Source organism: Pagrus major, chromosome 15 (genome assembly GCF_040436345.1).
Source record: "Pagrus major chromosome 15, Pma_NU_1.0".
Taxonomy (NCBI): domain Eukaryota; kingdom Metazoa; phylum Chordata; class Actinopteri; order Spariformes; family Sparidae; genus Pagrus; species Pagrus major.
In genome coordinates this window covers 19766888-19784035 of record NC_133229.1, presented here as the reverse complement: position 1 = coordinate 19784035, position 17148 = coordinate 19766888, and the positions used below count along the sequence as shown (strand labels likewise).

The 17148-nt window shown below is 37.1% G+C and overlaps 2 protein-coding genes across 2 annotated transcripts; both read left to right on the top strand.

The window, feature by feature from the left end:
* The first annotated feature begins 379 nt into the window (after positions 1–379).
* On the top strand, positions 380–5192 carry LOC141009178 (cytochrome P450 3A27-like). The gene is made up of 13 exons (XM_073481636.1): positions 380–491; positions 641–734; positions 836–888; positions 1098–1197; positions 2014–2127; positions 2283–2368; positions 2476–2618; positions 2861–2985; positions 3104–3188; positions 3376–3536; positions 3646–3872; positions 4484–4646; positions 4740–5192. The coding sequence occupies exons 1-13, from the start codon at positions 433–435 to the stop codon at positions 4815–4817; spliced, it is 1488 nt and encodes a 495-aa protein (XP_073337737.1). The 5' UTR covers positions 380–432; the 3' UTR covers positions 4818–5192.
* A 2126-nt stretch (positions 5193–7318) lies between these two features.
* On the top strand, positions 7319–17089 carry LOC141009909 (cytochrome P450 3A30-like). The gene is made up of 13 exons (XM_073482652.1): positions 7319–7429; positions 7582–7675; positions 8844–8896; positions 9575–9674; positions 10829–10942; positions 11428–11513; positions 11619–11761; positions 11858–11982; positions 13228–13312; positions 13861–14021; positions 14119–14345; positions 15088–15250; positions 15344–17089. Exons 1-13 carry the CDS (start codon positions 7359–7361, stop codon positions 15419–15421), a joined length of 1500 nt encoding a protein of 499 aa, XP_073338753.1. The 5' UTR covers positions 7319–7358; the 3' UTR covers positions 15422–17089.
* Positions 17090–17148: the final 59 nt, after the last annotated feature.

Here is a 17148-nt window from a genome sequence, read left to right as displayed (position 1 = left end):
GAAAGAGTAGTAGGGCCAGGGCTGAGGGGGGGAAAAATTAAAGGAGGAAGTTGAAATGTCGAGAATAAAGTTGAAATATAATTTCGTGAATAAAGTTGAAATACAATTTCATGAATAAAGTCGAAATGTCGAGAAAAAAGTTGTGAGCTTTGATTAAACTGTTTATTAAATATAAGAGTCTTTTATAATTGGAGTCAAACTGGACAACAGCAACAGGTTGTAAGCAGAAGCCCTCAATGCCCAGGTAACCTAGATAAGGTTGCACTGGATTACATAAACACCATTATTACCCTTCATTTATTCCTGGAGCTCAGCCTCTGCGCTCCTCCCACTCCTGGTCAGTGAAGTTCACTTATTACCCGGTGCAGTTCCTCGATTTTCGTGAAGCCTAGTTTGTGTCCAGCACTGTCTCTCTCTCAGCACAAAGTCAAAATGTTGTTTTCAGCAACCACTTGGACTTTGCTGGCTGTCTTTTTCACCTTGTTATTACTGTGAGTACTTTCTGCATCTGTTTCTGAAACAGTTAAAGCTGTTTTGAAGCTCATTTACTGTCCTACATGTACAACTGTTGTCATATTGATTCTGCTCATGTAACAAGTAGGTTATAACTCTGTCTTTTGTTTTTCTTTTTGTCATATAGGTACGGTGCTTGGCCAATGAGGTTTTTAAAAAAACTGGGAGTACCTGGACCGAGACCATGGCCTTTTGTTGGCACAATGCTAAACTTCAGAAAGGTAAGGCAGACACATAAACACAGCTGTGGTAACCTGCCAGGCACTCATGGCTTGACTTAAACACTTAATGTGATTAACGTTTTTATAAAACTTCCTTGTAGGGAGTACATGTTTTTGACCGTGACTGCAAAGCCAAGTATGGAGATGTATGGGGGTGAGTTTTTGCTCCAACTACTAAGGCCAAATCCTGACTTAAGTACCAATACAAACTTTAGGTGTCATTTGAACTAATTTTTGGACTCTAATTGCTTATCATGACATATTGGACAGTTTTTATTTGTATTTTCTTCTGTATTTGAGCTCATATGGATGCTTTATAGAATATGGTTTAATCAGTATCTGTGATGTCATCTTTTTGTGCAGGTTGATTGACGGACGATCCGTAATGTTGATGGTGACAGACCCTGAGATCATTAAATTGGTGATGGTGAAGGAGTGCTACTCTGTGTTTACCAACCGCAGGGTAAGAGCCTCTCCTTGTTAAAGGCTCAAGGTTAATTAATTTGTACTGAGATCATCTCTAAAACACACAAGTAGATGCACCAATGCTTGTGCAGCATTGCCACTAGACTGTAGCAGCAAAATATAAATATCACTACAACAAATATTAAAAAATTATATTTGTTGTAGGATTGTAATTATTGTACTTGTTTTGCTGTTTGCTCTACCTATTCACAATTGTTACCTATGGCTACTTTCAAGTCTATGTTAAAAATCACAGTGCCTTTTATCTGCAATAACAAAAGTAGACAGATACTGAAGCCAAGCTAAGAATTGCAACATCCTGTTTACACAGAGAGTCAGACGTGTATGGTTGAGGATTACACAGGCCACACACACTTTAGAGGCAACTGGAACAAATCAACGTTGTTTGGATTCGGCCTGTTCTTATACTGGAACCGACTTCATCAAGTTAACCAAAACAAGAAGGACCGTTTGTATATTTATTTAACCTCTTTTATTTTTCATGGAAGTTTCACCGAGAGCCCAGCCTCTCTTTTTTTCACACTCACATAGTTGACACTGGGAAGCTGCTCAGTACAGCCACAGTCTGTTTGGCCGGCCACTGAGCAGTTAAAGGAATATTTATTTTTCGTTTCCTAGCAGAGAGTAAGATAAGAAGATTAATAGCACTCTCATGGCTTCACATGTAAATATTAAGCTACTGTTCAACCGGCGGCTGGCTAACTTACAGTAGCTTAGCACAAATGCTGGGAAACAGGAAAACAGTACACCATGCTTTATTCGTCAAACCTTTTCTCCCCTATCTTTCTTTCAGGATACTTTCACGATAGGAGGTATGGAAGATGCAATCACGGTGGTTAAAGATGAAAAGTGGAAAAGAATTCGGAGCACCTTATCACCATGCTTTACCAGTGGAAGACTGAAACAGGTCAGTATCTGAGCTCACTGATCACTTCTGTTCTGCAATCTGCTTAATATAACTTCGTACAGCTATACAAATGCATTTATATATGTCTGTATAAGTATAATGTGTGTCTAATGTACAGTACATTATTAACATTACACAACTTTTCTGTCTTGAAGGTTTTTCCCGTCATTGCTCGCTACGCAGACGGACTCATTAAAACACTGGAAAAGACAAATTTGAGTGAACCCGTCGATGTCAAACAGTACGTTGTCAATCTGTAATATGCCACCATATCATTACAGACAGTACATCATTACACTTAATCCATATTAGTTCCTAAAAGAAAACCACCTCTATCTTTTGTCGTAGATTCATGGGACCCTACAGTTTGGATGTTGTGACCAGTGCATCTTTCAGTGTTCAGGCAGACTCCATAAACAATCCAGATGACCCAATTATTGTACACATGAAGAAGATTCTTAACTTCAACTTTCTGTTTATTTTTTTCCTGTGTATGTATTCCTTTTACCTGTTACATCATTTTATCTAGGGATGTACGATATGTAATTTTTTCTGCTGATACCATTAACCTATAATTACCTGCTTCTTGTGACTGATACCAATAACTTCATATATAATAATCAAAATTTTACATTATTGGCATGATCTATATCATGCATCCCTGATTTGATCATATTAGCTCCATGCAATTAATAGTATAGTAACTAGTAACAACCCTTTGGTCTCCTTTCAGTTATGTTTCCCTTTGCTTCCCGTCTGATGAAGCTCCTGAACATTGACATAATGTCCAAAGCCAGTGTTGATTATTTCTACAACATCATCAAGAGATTTAAAGACCAGCATCATGCAGATGAATCTGTAAGCATTTCATCTGCACAAGTGAAAAAAAGTTGCAGTTGTCTATTTTCACTTAGAGTCAGTTTTTCTGTCTCGATGTTGAATGTGATGTTCTGAATGTTCGATTGTGGCCATCTAGATTCGAGGAGACTTCCTGCAGGTGATGCTTCAGAATGAGATACCGGAATCAGATATAAAGAGTGAGCAAGATCAGCCAAGTAAAGGTATGTTTTCACCACAGCAGTAACTAACTAATGAGCATCTTGCAATGGTATCAGACCACTCTGTAGTCATTGCTACATTAATATAAGAGTACTCTGTAGTCATTGCTACATTAATATAAGAGTACTTGGTAGTGTTTTCTACATTATTATTATGTTTCAGGTTGTTTTTATTTTTATTTTCTCTAAGGTTTGACTGAGCACGAGATTCTTTCCCAGGCCTTCATTTTCATCTTTGGCGGCTATGATACCACCAGTACCACTCTCGCTCACACCCTTTACAACCTGGCCGTCAACCCTGAGGCATTGCAGACCTTGCATAAAGAAATCGACACCAACATACCGATAGATGTACAGTAATTTTGCATTTCATATGCCGCCCTTTCTAACTTTTCAATAACTGCCATCCTATAATGTTCTTATCCTTATCTGTTTATTTTTGTATTACTTCGCCCTCTAGGCTCCAATTACATACGAGGCTCTGATGGGTCTAGAGTACCTGGACCAGGTTCTAAATGAGTCTCAGCGTATGAATCCTACTCTCCCTCGGCTTGAGAGGGTGTGCAAAAAAACTATCCAGATCAATGGCCTCACCATCCCTGAAGGAACCGCGGTTGTAGTTCCTGTGCATTTGTTGCACAAGGACCCACGCTATTGGAGCTCACCTGAGCTTTTCAAACCAGAGAGGTAAACTAACACAGTGTTGAGCTTTCACTCTTTACATTAATGAATCTATGAGCGTGAACCTCCTCTTCAGCCACAACAACAATAACATTTAACAACCTGGGATTGAGACTCAACAATCAATCTACTATCTTTATTGGTATCGTGTTACACAATCTCTGCTTTCACTTCTTGGTTGCTGCAGTGTTACAATCAGCATCCTCAAGGAAGCCTAAAGGTCCCAAGAAATCAAAACAGATGTTTAAAGGTATATTATGCAGGATTTTGCTAAAACAATGTATAGACTCATTCAAATGTAATCTCTCTCAGTCATCACTTAGGACCCACTATCAGAGTGGTGGTGTCTGTATCTGCAGAGACCCTGCCCTCTACTCGATTTTCTTATTTTTTTACTTTGTTTGTGATGTTTCTGGGTGTGCACCTTGATCAGCGATGTGTGGCCTCGAGCCAATAACAGCATGAGGTTGGAACTCTATAAAAACATATGCTGCAATTACTGCCTTAAAATGCTACATTAAATAATACTGGATATGATGGCTTTTACTCACAAACTTGTCTTCTGAGTGGTGACTTCATGATCTGAAGAGTATCTGTGTTCCCGTCTGTATGTGCAGGTTCGCTAAAGACAGCAGGGAGGAGGTGAACCCGTACGCCTACATGCCGTTTGGGCTCGGCCCTCGTAACTGCATCGGGATGCGCTACGCTCTCCTCACCATGAAGATGGTCCTTGTCCGTCTCCTGCAGAGTTACACTGTGGAAACCTGCGCAGACACCATGGTAAGAGTAACAGCAACACACACATTCATGTACATTCAGACTGTCACTACTCTGCTATCATGTCTCTGATTTTATGTTAATTTCTTTCTTTAGATTCCGCTGGAGTTTGACTGGAAGTTTCAGCCATTAAAGCCCATAAAACTCAGTTTTGTTCCCAGACAGCAACAGTAGTCCAAGAGAGGCATCTACAAATATACCTTGATTCAGAAATTCCTATCGAACTCATTATTTTGCAGTTGTTTGTGACATTTTAAGCAAGTGTTTATACTACTGAAACTGCCGTAAACTCACCGCACCTTAAACATCTGATTTTTCTTGCAATGTCGATGAATCAAATGTGTCTTGAATGTCTAATTTTACTGTCTATTTGTAAAATGTAAAAACTTTTTTATTTTTATTGTAGCACATTGTGGTCACCTCCACAATGTCTTTTGTTAAAGAAATGTATCATAGATTTGTGACAACAAAATGACTGCATGAATTCTTCACAACTATAACATTTTAAGGGACCTGTTAGATAATACACAATAAATTGATTGAAACACCCACAGTGTTTTATCTCATTTTGCATTGCCTTTCTTCTTTTTTGTAAAGTTTCTTGTATCATACCAGTCATTTTTACCCAATGTGTCGATGTGGAAGATTTAAATGCAAGAAGTCGATCCACATGTACTTGTTTCCACCCAGTGGCTGACTCAGCTTCAGCAGAGACAGCCTGGTGACATGCTTCAACTATATTTTACTGACTTGATTTTTTAAATGTCACCAACTTTAAAAAAAGTTGATTTTCAATTTTAAAGCTGCAAAAGAAATATAAATCATCATCAAAATTGATACACTGCCATCCATTACATGAGAACAAGTGAAAACTGAACCTAAAGAAAACAATAGTAATGTAAAGAAACTTAAAGTTTGAACTTTTCTGTGGTTTTACAGAAATGTACATTGCCAGCATTTAATCTGGTGGTTGGGTTGTTCAATATGAAAGGAAGCTCACAAATCTGTCAAATTCAGACTGCTCTCCAATGCCACCACAACTTCTAAGTCCTGTGATTTTCAGCCAGCTATGCTGAAATTTGTTCATTATATCCTGGGGAACACTTAGTTACTATGTCACTATCTGACAAAGATGAAACCTGAAACAACTGAATGGTAATTTTTTTCTCTATAATTTCTTTTAAAACATTTTCAGTGCTGCCAAAGTTTACTTGTTGAACCTCTAGTTCATAGAGGACAGTAAGAACAAATATGATCAATACATCCAGGTATTTTAACTTTTGAGAACGGTTGCATAATCATCAGCTTCTAAAAATCTGTTACGTCAGTGTTGTAGCCAATTTGGATTTGTGTGTGTATGTATGAATTAATGAATATGGGTGTGTCAGTGGTGAGGCACTATGGTTGCTATGGGTTACCTGCACACCTGTGGGCATGGGTGGTTGATCAGTCACACAAAGGTTAGATGAGGGAGACACAGCAGGGGAGTGGCAGGGAATCAGGATCAGGGAAACCACACAGTTTTTCAACCGTGTCTGTGTGTGTGTGATGGCTGAATGAGTTTTGTATCACAGTCTTAGTATTTTTGTATGAGCTCGTTTAAGTCTGTTGGCACCCGGCTTTTTAAAGATCTAAAGTTAATAAAGTGTCAAACTCATTCCCATGGAGGACTTCATTTTTTACACACCACCATGAGTTGGAAATGACTTCAGATTCCCTCATGTGGCCTTTTTTGTAGTTAGATTGCCACTACAGTCAGTGAGTACACATTTCTTCCAAAGTCTTATATATTATAAGATATAAATATTAAAACTCACAAATCTAATATTGAGCCTATTTATATATTTACATATATAACAGTAGTTGGTTGTGTTAATAAAGACATAAAAAATGGTCTAAGGCAGGAGTTCACTGGGATAGTTTCATCTTTAATTCTCTTAATTTTGACTTTTTATCCCATAATAATGACATTTATCCCAAAAATATTTTTTGGGACTTTTTATCTTATAATTGTGTCCTTTTATTCCAAAATAATGACTTTTTCATCTTATTATTTTGTCTTTTAATCTCATAATTTTGTTTTTGTATCCCATAAAAATGACTTTTATCTCATAATTTTGGCTTTTTAGCCCATAATGACCTTTTATCTTGACTTTAACACTTTTTATCTCCCAATTATGACTGCACTGAAATGTTTTTATCAAGGGTAATTGGGCGGGGATTCCCAAACTTGTAATGCATTGTTTTGTTTTGTGAAGATGCAAAATTGTCCCAAAAGTTCCCAAATTCCCTTCATTGACTGACCTCCTGTGCAAAGTGTCACTCGCCCTGCTCAGATTATGAAAAAAATATTAATAATTAGAGATGCCCTCATTGCGGAACAACACCGGGAAAAGGACGCCGCTGCGATGAGGACCCTGTTGCCCTGCTGGTGAAGGAGGACGAGGAAGCACACACCTTTAGATTCAGGAAACGTTATCTCTCGCCCAAACTTTTCTTTGGTGTGTACAGACGCGTCAGTGAAGCAACAGCCTGCTTGTGTGTGTGTTGCATCAACACTGATCACTTCCTGTTGCAGCTCCAGTCTCTGAGCTCCTCCCACTGACGACCACTTCACTTGATTATAAGGTCAGTTGTTTCTTATCCTGTTTCCTCATTTTTCAGGGAGCCCAGTTAGTGTCCAAGTCTCCCTGTGTCTCTCCGAAGACAGTCAAAATGTTTATCTTTTCATTGTTTTCGGCAACCACCTGGACTCTGCTGGCTCTCCTTTTCACCCTGATATTACTGTGAGTAGTTTCTGTGTCTATAACTCATTTTTGCGATAAGTCGTCACTGTTGCTGTAGTATAACTAACTCTCTCTCTCTCTCTCTCTCTCTCTCTCTCTCTCTCTCTCTCTCTCTCTCTCTCTCTCTCCTTAAATATATATATGTAATACAGGTATGGCATTTGGCCGTATAGGTTTTTTACAAAACTGGGAATACCTGGACCAACACCTCGGCCTTTCGTTGGGACATTTCTTCACATGTTGAAGGTAAGGCACATAAACAAACAACCCTTTGAGACTGGTATGTGGAGTAGATTGATTTGATAATTGAAAATTAGAGGTGTATGGAAGCCCATTTTTGCCAGTTTAAGAAAAAAACAAGATGAAAACCAAGCCTGATGAAACAATATTTCAGTGGTGAGTCACAATTATGACTTAAAAAGCCTTAAAGGTGAAAATGTAATCAAAAGAGAAAGATCTTCATTGACTGATTTTTATGCTTAAACAAACTAAACAAACAAGCTCATGATGAAAACGTGCCATTTTGTGTCCCTGACACAAAATCTACCCCATTAAGCTGTATTAACAACAAAATATTTGAAAATGTAGTTGGTATGATATGGTAAACAAACAATCTTCATTTAAAAAATTCATACATTGATATATTTTTTTTAATTTTAAAGATTTTTGTATTGTATATCTTTTAAACATGGTAAAAATGGCTTGTCCCTCGGTAACATTTTTTCTATTACAACAGGCTTTTAAAGAGGGTAAAACCAAATTATCTGAAAAAAACTTTAATTTATGAAAAGCCTCAATTGTTAGTTAACCTATGATTACCATAAACAAACTGACACAATTTCATACTGTTTTACTTTGTTTATATTTGGCGGACCCTGCCACCTTTCTAGCTTCAAACAGTGTTCTGGGACCTTATTTTCCTCTGAGAACAGCTTGTTTAGTCAGTTATGGAAAACAGTTTTCTTACCTCACTAGTACTGTAAATATTAAAAACTACATAGTACTCCTTTGAAATATGAGACAAAAAGCTGAGATTTCTCTAATAATTTTGAGTTAACCCGATAATAATGACTTTTTATCTCATAATTTAGACTTTTTATCTCATAATAAGGAGATGATATGAATGATAGGGTCTTTTTTATTCCATAGTTTCTGCTTTTTATCCATAATAATGACTTTTTAAAAAAACATGTTGGGCTTCCATAGAGATGAGTGTTTATAAAGTCCTTATCATGTTTATATCTGATGACAATCAAAAGCTTTTTTTTTTTCTTTTTTTAAAAATGTTTTTACTGGAACATAATTCAGTAGCAGTAGCCTGCCTTGGCTTATCTACACACTTTATGAGTGTACCTGTTGGAAGCTCTGGTGACCTTTTTAATTATAACACTTTTTATTATTGAATTTCTTGTAGGGAATGGTTCCTTTTGACCGGGACTGCCAGCTCAAGTACGGGGATGTCTGGGGGTGAGTTTCATCTTTCAAGTCCAACTCCTACAGGTGGCATTAATGATGGAAGAAGTACTTAGATCCTTTACTTTATAAACTTAACTGATTAGAATTAATCAGTAGCAGAAAGTAAAAGTACTTCCAGTATTTATTTTTCACGACTGTATAACATACTTTAGCTTGAAGTATTTCAAAATAATGTTTATCAGTGCACCTGTTATGTCACATTGTCTTAAAATATTATCTTGACAAGTAAGATAACCTTTGAATTCTTGACCGTATTATGTAACACAAGACACAGAGGCAGGCAGGTTGAAAAGAGAAGGTCAGCTTTAATAATGAAGTCAGTAAAAAGGCTGAGGATATAACCTATAAAATAAAACAGGAAATTACTAAACCAACTACCCAAACAATGACAAACACACCATTTTGGGTTTATGTCAGCTATAGCCTACATAAACTATCCCCATATGTCATTGGAATGTAATAATGAAAACAATTGTAATAATAATCAGTGTTTATTGTGAAAGGATTTCTTTGCCACAGAAAGATAAAGATATTTATTTTCTTGTACGAATTGGCTAAAATTAACATCAACAAATATTTATTTCTGTATTTTGAGCTCATATGGATGCTTTATAAAATGTAGCTTTATATCTCGTGTTTATATTGTGATGTTTTTGTATTTTTGTGCAGGTTATTTGAGGGACGAAACCCAAGTTTGATCGTGGCAGACCCTGAGATTATTAAAACGGTGTTGGTGAAGGAGTGCTACTCTGCGTTTACCAACCGCAGGGTAAGAGACTCTCTTTGTTGCATGTTTACTGACAAAGTTACATTTGCATTGAGTGTTGTGTTTGCTTTTTTTCAAATTACACAACACTGGGAATTACGTAAGAATAATGAACTGTCAGCTGAGATAACATTTGCAGCAACTTCCTGTTGTTTACACTCAAATCCTTTCTCCCCTATCTTGACTTCATTTTGGTGATGTCTGTTTCCAGTGTCCTTGTCATGCGACCAATAAATCACATTTGATTCCAGTCAAAGGAAGTTATGGCTTGAAAAGGGTGTGGTGTAGATCCATAAATATTCAATCTAGGGCTGCACAATTAATGAAAATATTATCAAAAATATTGACATTGATGAACGTAAAATGTGTGACAAAAAAGCATTATAATCAAGTACTGTAGTGCTGCAGAGATATATGTTGCTTTCCAGATGTAAGAAAACATGTTTGTTTAGTTCAGACCCGAGCAAATGTCACATCATCGTGATTTTAATAGATTTTTCAGTGAAAATGTAAATTATGATGCAAAAACAATCAGTCCCACTAATCGTGAATCACATTTCAATTATGTTCGTCAGAATAAGTGCAATGTGATTTTTTTTTTTTTTAACCATATCATGCAGCGATAATTCACATCAAATAAAAAAAATGTTCCACCCAAAGACAGGTCAGTTTATGTCCTCTACAGTGCAAAACTCCCAACCATCCCTGCCTTGCTGCCTCCCTGCTCTGGACCCTGGACCCCCCCATCCCCCCTTCCCCATCCTGCTAACGGACAATAATTTACACACATCCCCACTTTATCTTTACATATTTATAGTATTTATACGGACATTCAATCTACCTCAGTACCAACTTGCACCTTATGTAGATACTGCTTATATTCCTTATTCTATTTATACCCTTTTATATTTTATACCTTTTTACATTTGTATACATATATTTTTATTTTTACTTTAACTAGCTGACTGTTCTGTGTTGTGCTGTATATCTGTTAAATGTTGTGTTGTGTACAAATGCTCCACGTGCCTTACCTTGAATTGCCCCCCGGGGACAAATAAAGTCTTTTGAATTGAATTGAATTGAATTGAATTGAACTCTTCTGTACATGAATCAAAACACTCAGTGTAATTTTCTCTTCACTCTACTCATGTGCACAGGATAACCTATTTACAGGACCTATGGACGATGCAATCACGGTGGTTAAAGATGAAAGATGGAAAAGAATTCGGAGCACTTTGTCGCCATGCTTCACCAGTGGAAGACTGAAACAGGTCAGTGTTTGAGCTCACCACTTCTGCAATCTGCTTCCTGTGATTTTGTGAAACAACACCTATACATTTATCTATGTATATATCTACAGTGCCTATAAAAAGTATTCTCCCCCTTGGATATTTTCCCCTTTTATTGCTTTTATAAATTGAATCATGGTCAATATAATTGGCTTTCTTAACAAGAAGTTTACAAAAATATATTTGTATATGGAGTGAAATTGCAGTGCCCAGATGTGCAAGCCTGATTGACACACAGACTCAGTGCTGTAATTGCAAACAAAGGTGCATCTACTAAATACTGACTTGGAGGGGGCGAATACTTATGCAATCAATCAACCATTCATAAAAGCAATAAAAGGTGAAAATATCCAAGGGGGTGAATAATTTTTATAGGCACTGTAGATACATACATAGATAATGTCTATATTACGTCCATGTGTATTTCTCTCACAGTACATTACTAACACTACACACCTTTTTTGTAGGTTTTTCCCATCATTTCTCGCTATGCAGACGGACTCATTGAAAAACTTGGACAGACAAATTTGAGTGAACCCCTCGATGTCAAACAGTATGTTGTCAATCAGTTATACGCCAGAAAATCATTACATACATCATTACATTTAATCCATGTTGGTTCCTAAAAGAAAACCACCTTTCTTCTTTTCCGCCATAGATTCGTGGGACCCTACAGTTTGGATGTTGTGACCAGTGCGTCTTTCAGTGTTCAGGCAGATGCCATAAACAATCCAGACGACCCAATTGTTGTACATATGAAGAAGGTTCTTAACTTCAATTTTGGGTTGCTACTTGTCATAAGTACGTACTATCTTCATGGATATCACTTCATCATATGAGCTACTTACGATCACTAGTATGCAGATTGGGGTTAACAACTCTTTGTTCTCCTTTCAGTGTTATTACCCTATGGTGCCCGTCTGATGGAGCTCCTGAAAATTGAATTCATGCCCAGAGGCAGTGTTGATTTTTTCTACAACATCATCAAGAAATTTAAAGACCAGCACCATGCAGATGGATCTGTAAGCATTTCATCTGTACAAATAAAAACAAGTTGCAGAGAATTAAAGGAATAGCTTTTTTGGTTTCTTGCCAAGTGTCAGATAAAAAGATTAACACCACGCCTATGTCTGTACACTGAATATGTTAGAGAAGTTAGATAAGTACGGAAGCCCTAAAGGGCCATGCATTCATACATTTTATTGTCTCCGTTTTCTTGTGACAACGAGTTAATTTCATTTGTTTGTCGAGATCTCGAGTTATTATCTCGAAATAACAACTGCCGTTTTCCCGAAATAACGGGATAATTTTCTCAAGATCTCGAGATAACGAAACTTTGTTTTCCCGAGATAACGATATAATTAATTTGAGATCTCGAGATAATGACTGTGATATGATAGGCCTGAGATTATGGAGACGCCCGGGACCTCGTAGCTGGTCAACTATGTAGTAATCGACGACATCAGGCTCACTTAGATTGCGCCACCGATATAGCTGAAGCCTTGCTTACCGTCTTTTTAGATTACGCACACTATTGTGTATATTATCTGTAATAGCAAGGCATAATGCTATTTCAGCCTGTGTCAGGCCTTGATTGAAAAGATATGTGACGTGGTGATCGATATGCTCCTGCTCCTCTGACATTGCTACACTGAATGATGTTTCCTACAATGATTTAATATATTACACTATCGTTTTGTTTTCTCAAGATCTCAAATTAATTATATTGTTATCTTGGGGAAAACATTTTTTCGTTATCTCGAGATCTTGAGAAAATTTTCCCGGTATCTCGGGAAAACAGCAGTTGTTATTTCGAGATAATAACTCGAGATCTCGAGAAAACAAATGAAATTAACTCGTTAACACGGGATAACGGAGGAAATAAAATGTATGAATGCGTGGCCCCTAGTTAGATGTTAGGATAATAAGTTAGAGCCAGCAGTTGGTCAGCTTAGCTTAGCTTTGCATAAAAGCTGGAAACTTAGGGAAACAGCCTTGCTGACGCATTCCAATAAGTAGGCCTCTTGATACCACTCAGCCTCATGTAGTTTCAGCTGGGAGATGTATGTAAGCGGACAAAAAGAACTAACAAAATGTCAAGAAAGTATATATTTTGACAACTATTTTCCCAGAACTTTGCTCTGCTGTACTCTCATTCAAATCAACGTCACTTATCACATTGTAAGTCGATATATTTCATGTTAATTTTGTGCATCTTGTCTCTATGTTGAATGTGATGTTCTGAATGTTCGATTGGGGCCGTCTAGATTCGAGGAGACTTCCTGCAGGTTATGCTTCAGAATGAGATACCAGAATCGGAGATAAAGAGTGAGCAAGATCAGCCAAGTAAAGGTATGTTTTCACCACAGTAGTTGTGATCAGTAGATGAAACTCGTCTACTGATCATTGGATCTGAAATGAGTAGTTGATCAGCAGGAGCAGAAGTCGACAGCAGAAAGTTATTGGCAACTGTTCCGATAATTGACTAATCATTAAAGTCACTTCTGGAGCAAAAAAAGTCAAACATTCTCTGGCAGTGCGCCTCAAATTTGAGGGTTTGCTGCTTTTTTCTGCTTTATATATCAATATCGCAATATTAATGGGAAATTGTGACAGGCATTTTTTTTTTACTGTTATAGAGGAAACGACTAGTTAATTGTCAGATTAAGTGCCAACTAAAATAATTTCCAATTTATTATATATATTTATTATAAGAAGAAATCATTAATTGTTTATATAACTGTCTGAAAATAAATTGTAAAATATAAAACATTCAGTAACGTGCAGCCAGTCTGATATACGACTGTCCCGCATATCTTCTAGTTTAAGAGTAAATGTTTTAGGTGTGAAGATAAATGCCAAAATGTCTCAGGTTGTGATTTATTTTTATTTTCTTGTAGGTTTGACTGAGCACGAGATTCTTTCCCAGGCCTTCGTTTTCATCTTTGGTGGCTATGATACCACCAGCACCACTCTCACTTTCACCCTTTACAACCTGGCCGTCAACCCTGAGGCATTGCAGACCCTGCATGAAGAAATCGATGCCAACCTTCCGAGAGATGTACAGTAATTTTGAAGTTTGTAAGTAATTTCAATGGCCTACATTATATATTTTTCTAATCCTTATTTGTTTATTGTTATGGTTATTTGGCCTCTAGGCTCCCATTACATACGAGGCTCTGGTGGGTCTAGAGTACCTGGACCAGGTTCTTAATGAGTCTCAGCGTGTGACGCCCACTGCCCCTCGGCTTGAGAGGAAGTGCAAAAAAACTGTCCAGATCCATGGCCTCACCATCCCCGAAGGAACCATGATTGGAATTCCTGTGCACTTGTTGCACAAGGACCCACGCTATTGGAGCTCACCTGAGCTTTTCAAACCAGAGAGGTAAGTGTAATAAATATTTTGGTCATATGACACTATATTCTTCTGGAGTCACACTGTTTTTAAGCTTTTAATGGACACTTCTCATCCAAGTTCAGTTGCTCTTGACCTTGTTAAAAAATAAGTTTGCCCCATATGAGAAAATTATCAGGCATCTGCATTTTAGGCACTGCCAAGGGCCTCCCTGCCACTAGGGAGCCCCAACATAGGGGAAAAGAACATCAACTGCCTACATTAAATAATGTTTAACATATATTTAAAAAATAATTTAATTTAGACATACTGTACATAACGTTAGCTATATTTTTCTTACAAATACACAATTGTTGGCCAATTGTTACAGGGATTTTTTTGTAGCAATCTCTGGCACAAGAATCTCCTTTGGGATTAGTAAAGTTCTTTAATATCTTGTGCGTCAATACCAAAATATACATAGATCATATATAATCTAAATTGATATATAATACATAAATATAAATATGAGCTAAAACACAGTATATGCCTAACTAAATTAATGATGATAGTAATAATCATGTTGGAGTTGAGTAATTTTTTTTATTACCAGATAACGAAATGTGTGTGTAGGAGAGGGGGGCATACAGTCTGCCTCGAGTAATCTTTCCATTTAATCCGGCCCTGTCTGTACTGGAGACTCGATGGTTATGGCAATTACATGAAAAACTAATTTCAGATAATGGTTACTTCATGATCTGAAGAGTATCTGTGTTCCCGTCTGTATGTGCAGGTTTGCTAAAGACAGCGGGGAGGAGGTGAACCCGTACGCCTACATGCCGTTTGGGCTCGGCCCTCGAAACTGCGTCGGGATGCGCTTCGCTCTCCTCACCATGAAGATGGTCCTTGTCCGTCTCCTGCAGAGTTACACTGTGGAAACATGCAAAGACACCATGGTAAGAGTCACAGCAACATACACATTCATGTACATTCACACTGTTGCTGCTGTGCTGTCCTATCACTGATGTTATATTAATTTCTTCCTTTAGATTCCGCTCACGTTAGACTGGAAGTCTCAGCCAGAAAAGCCCATAAAACTCAAGTTTGTTCCCAGACAACAACAGTAGTCCAAGAGAGGCATCTACAAATATATCTTGAGTCTGTGTCGGTCTTATCAAGCACTGAGCAATCAGTTCTTGTGTCATTTTGTTATAACTCTTCCTTATAAGGCCGGCAGCCGCTTCCAGTAGCACGATGACATACTGGTCAACTGTTGTTCCTCTTTTCTTTTTCGCAAACTCATTGTGACATCTCGACCTTTACCACACTTAAGCTTGTATATCACTTTTGTCTGATTATTCTCTTTATTCGATTTTGTAACTGTTTCTCATTTTTATAACTTCATTATAACTTCATTGTAATCATGACAACAATCATTACACATTGATTATTGATACAATACCCTAACAGCAGAGCTCTTACATATTTCTTAATCACTTGTTAGAACTAGGTATAATGTCCTTTTACTTGCCGATGGTATATGGCTGGTGTGTAGAGATCTCAACTCTTTTGACAACATACTAGATTTTAAGTGTTTTACCATGGGAATCTTTGGATGTCTCTTTTAATCGATCCATAAATCAGAAAATACTGTCAACATCCATTTAACAGATCAACTTTTTGCTATGTTTTTAGAAACAAAGAGAGGCTCTGAGTGAAATATGAACAAATCTCTCTGTAAAAACCATGAGAATATAGATAAGAATAAAACTCGAAAGTTTGGTGTATATAAGTTCAACTAAAGTGGAGATCTCTTTAGGCAAAACATTATCAAAAGGATACAAAATTTTAACTGTTATAGATATAAGCTTGAAACTTACTCAGTTGTTTATGTACATTAAGTAAAATCATTTAAACATTTAACAATTAAAATGGTATCAAGTCAAGGATTTCTTTTTTAAATTTGGACAAGGAAAAAACAGGAGGGTTCATTAATTGATTCTGGGACTAAATGTAAAATCAATAAAGTCCTTTATCAAAACAGTCAGGACACAATTAGGAGTCACAGATTGTATACTTTTCTTTAATAACTTTACAACAGGGTACAAATCGGGTCCACTCCTCCGAAGGCTCTGTGAAAGTTCACTGTAAAACAGCTGAAGTCAGTCTTTGTGGGGTACGAATGACTGAGGTTTCCCAATCTACATTCATAGCTCACATAAGTGGTGCAAATGGCCAACAGATGATGATTTGATAGGACATTTAATATTATAATTAACAACTACTCAAAGATTGAGGGTTTCATTCCAAAATGAGACATTCATTTAAAGTGGTGACAATTGAACAGCTGCTAACTAAAAAGAGTGAAGACGGTGAAGTTGTAGCTTTCTTTGGCCTCAGTAATGGTGATGTGAAATGTTGAGACATGAACATAAACTTTTCTCTATCAGCTTTTTGAAATGGAAGGCTACATTTATTGTACAGTAGAGCTGGTGGGTAATTACTGTTCGATGAAATATTGTTCATGACAGCAGAAAACAAAATGAAGCTATGAAGGTTAGGGGAAACCTCAGTGTCTGTTTGAGGAAATACAGACAAGTAACAGTTCAAATAACAGTCAGCAGAGGGTGCCAACACTTGGAGTACGTGTGTGTGTGTGTGTGTCAGTCTGTGTCTGTGCATTGAAAATAAAGTTTTTTCTCATTCAGACTTACTGAAATGTCAAATGTAACATTTAAAATCAACGTCAAAATACACATCATATCACATAAATATGCTGGTTTCATGAGAAATGCCATTGTTGTCATTGTGTGTCCTGCTGTAACACTGCTTCTGTGTTGTTATTAGAAAACGA

What these genes read in the sequence shown, in the direction of transcription:
- LOC141009178 (XM_073481636.1), top strand. Translation starts at nt 433, where the DNA reads ATGTTGTTTTCAGCAACCACTTGGACTTTGCTGGCTGTCTTTTTCACC. An exon ending in GCAAGATCAGCCAAGTAAAG is followed by an intron (nt 3,189 to 3,375) that starts GTATGTTTTCAC and finishes ATTTTCTCTAAG; the next exon opens with GTTTGACTGAGCACGAGATT. An exon ending in AAACCTGCGCAGACACCATG is followed by an intron (nt 4,647 to 4,739) that starts GTAAGAGTAACA and finishes TTCTTTCTTTAG; the next exon opens with ATTCCGCTGGAGTTTGACTG.
- LOC141009909 (XM_073482652.1), top strand. Translation starts at nt 7,359, where the DNA reads ATGTTTATCTTTTCATTGTTTTCGGCAACCACCTGGACTCTGCTGGCT. An exon ending in GAACCCCTCGATGTCAAACA is followed by an intron (nt 11,514 to 11,618) that starts GTATGTTGTCAA and finishes TTTCCGCCATAG; the next exon opens with ATTCGTGGGACCCTACAGTT. An exon ending in AGCACCATGCAGATGGATCT is followed by an intron (nt 11,983 to 13,227) that starts GTAAGCATTTCA and finishes GGGGCCGTCTAG; the next exon opens with ATTCGAGGAGACTTCCTGCA.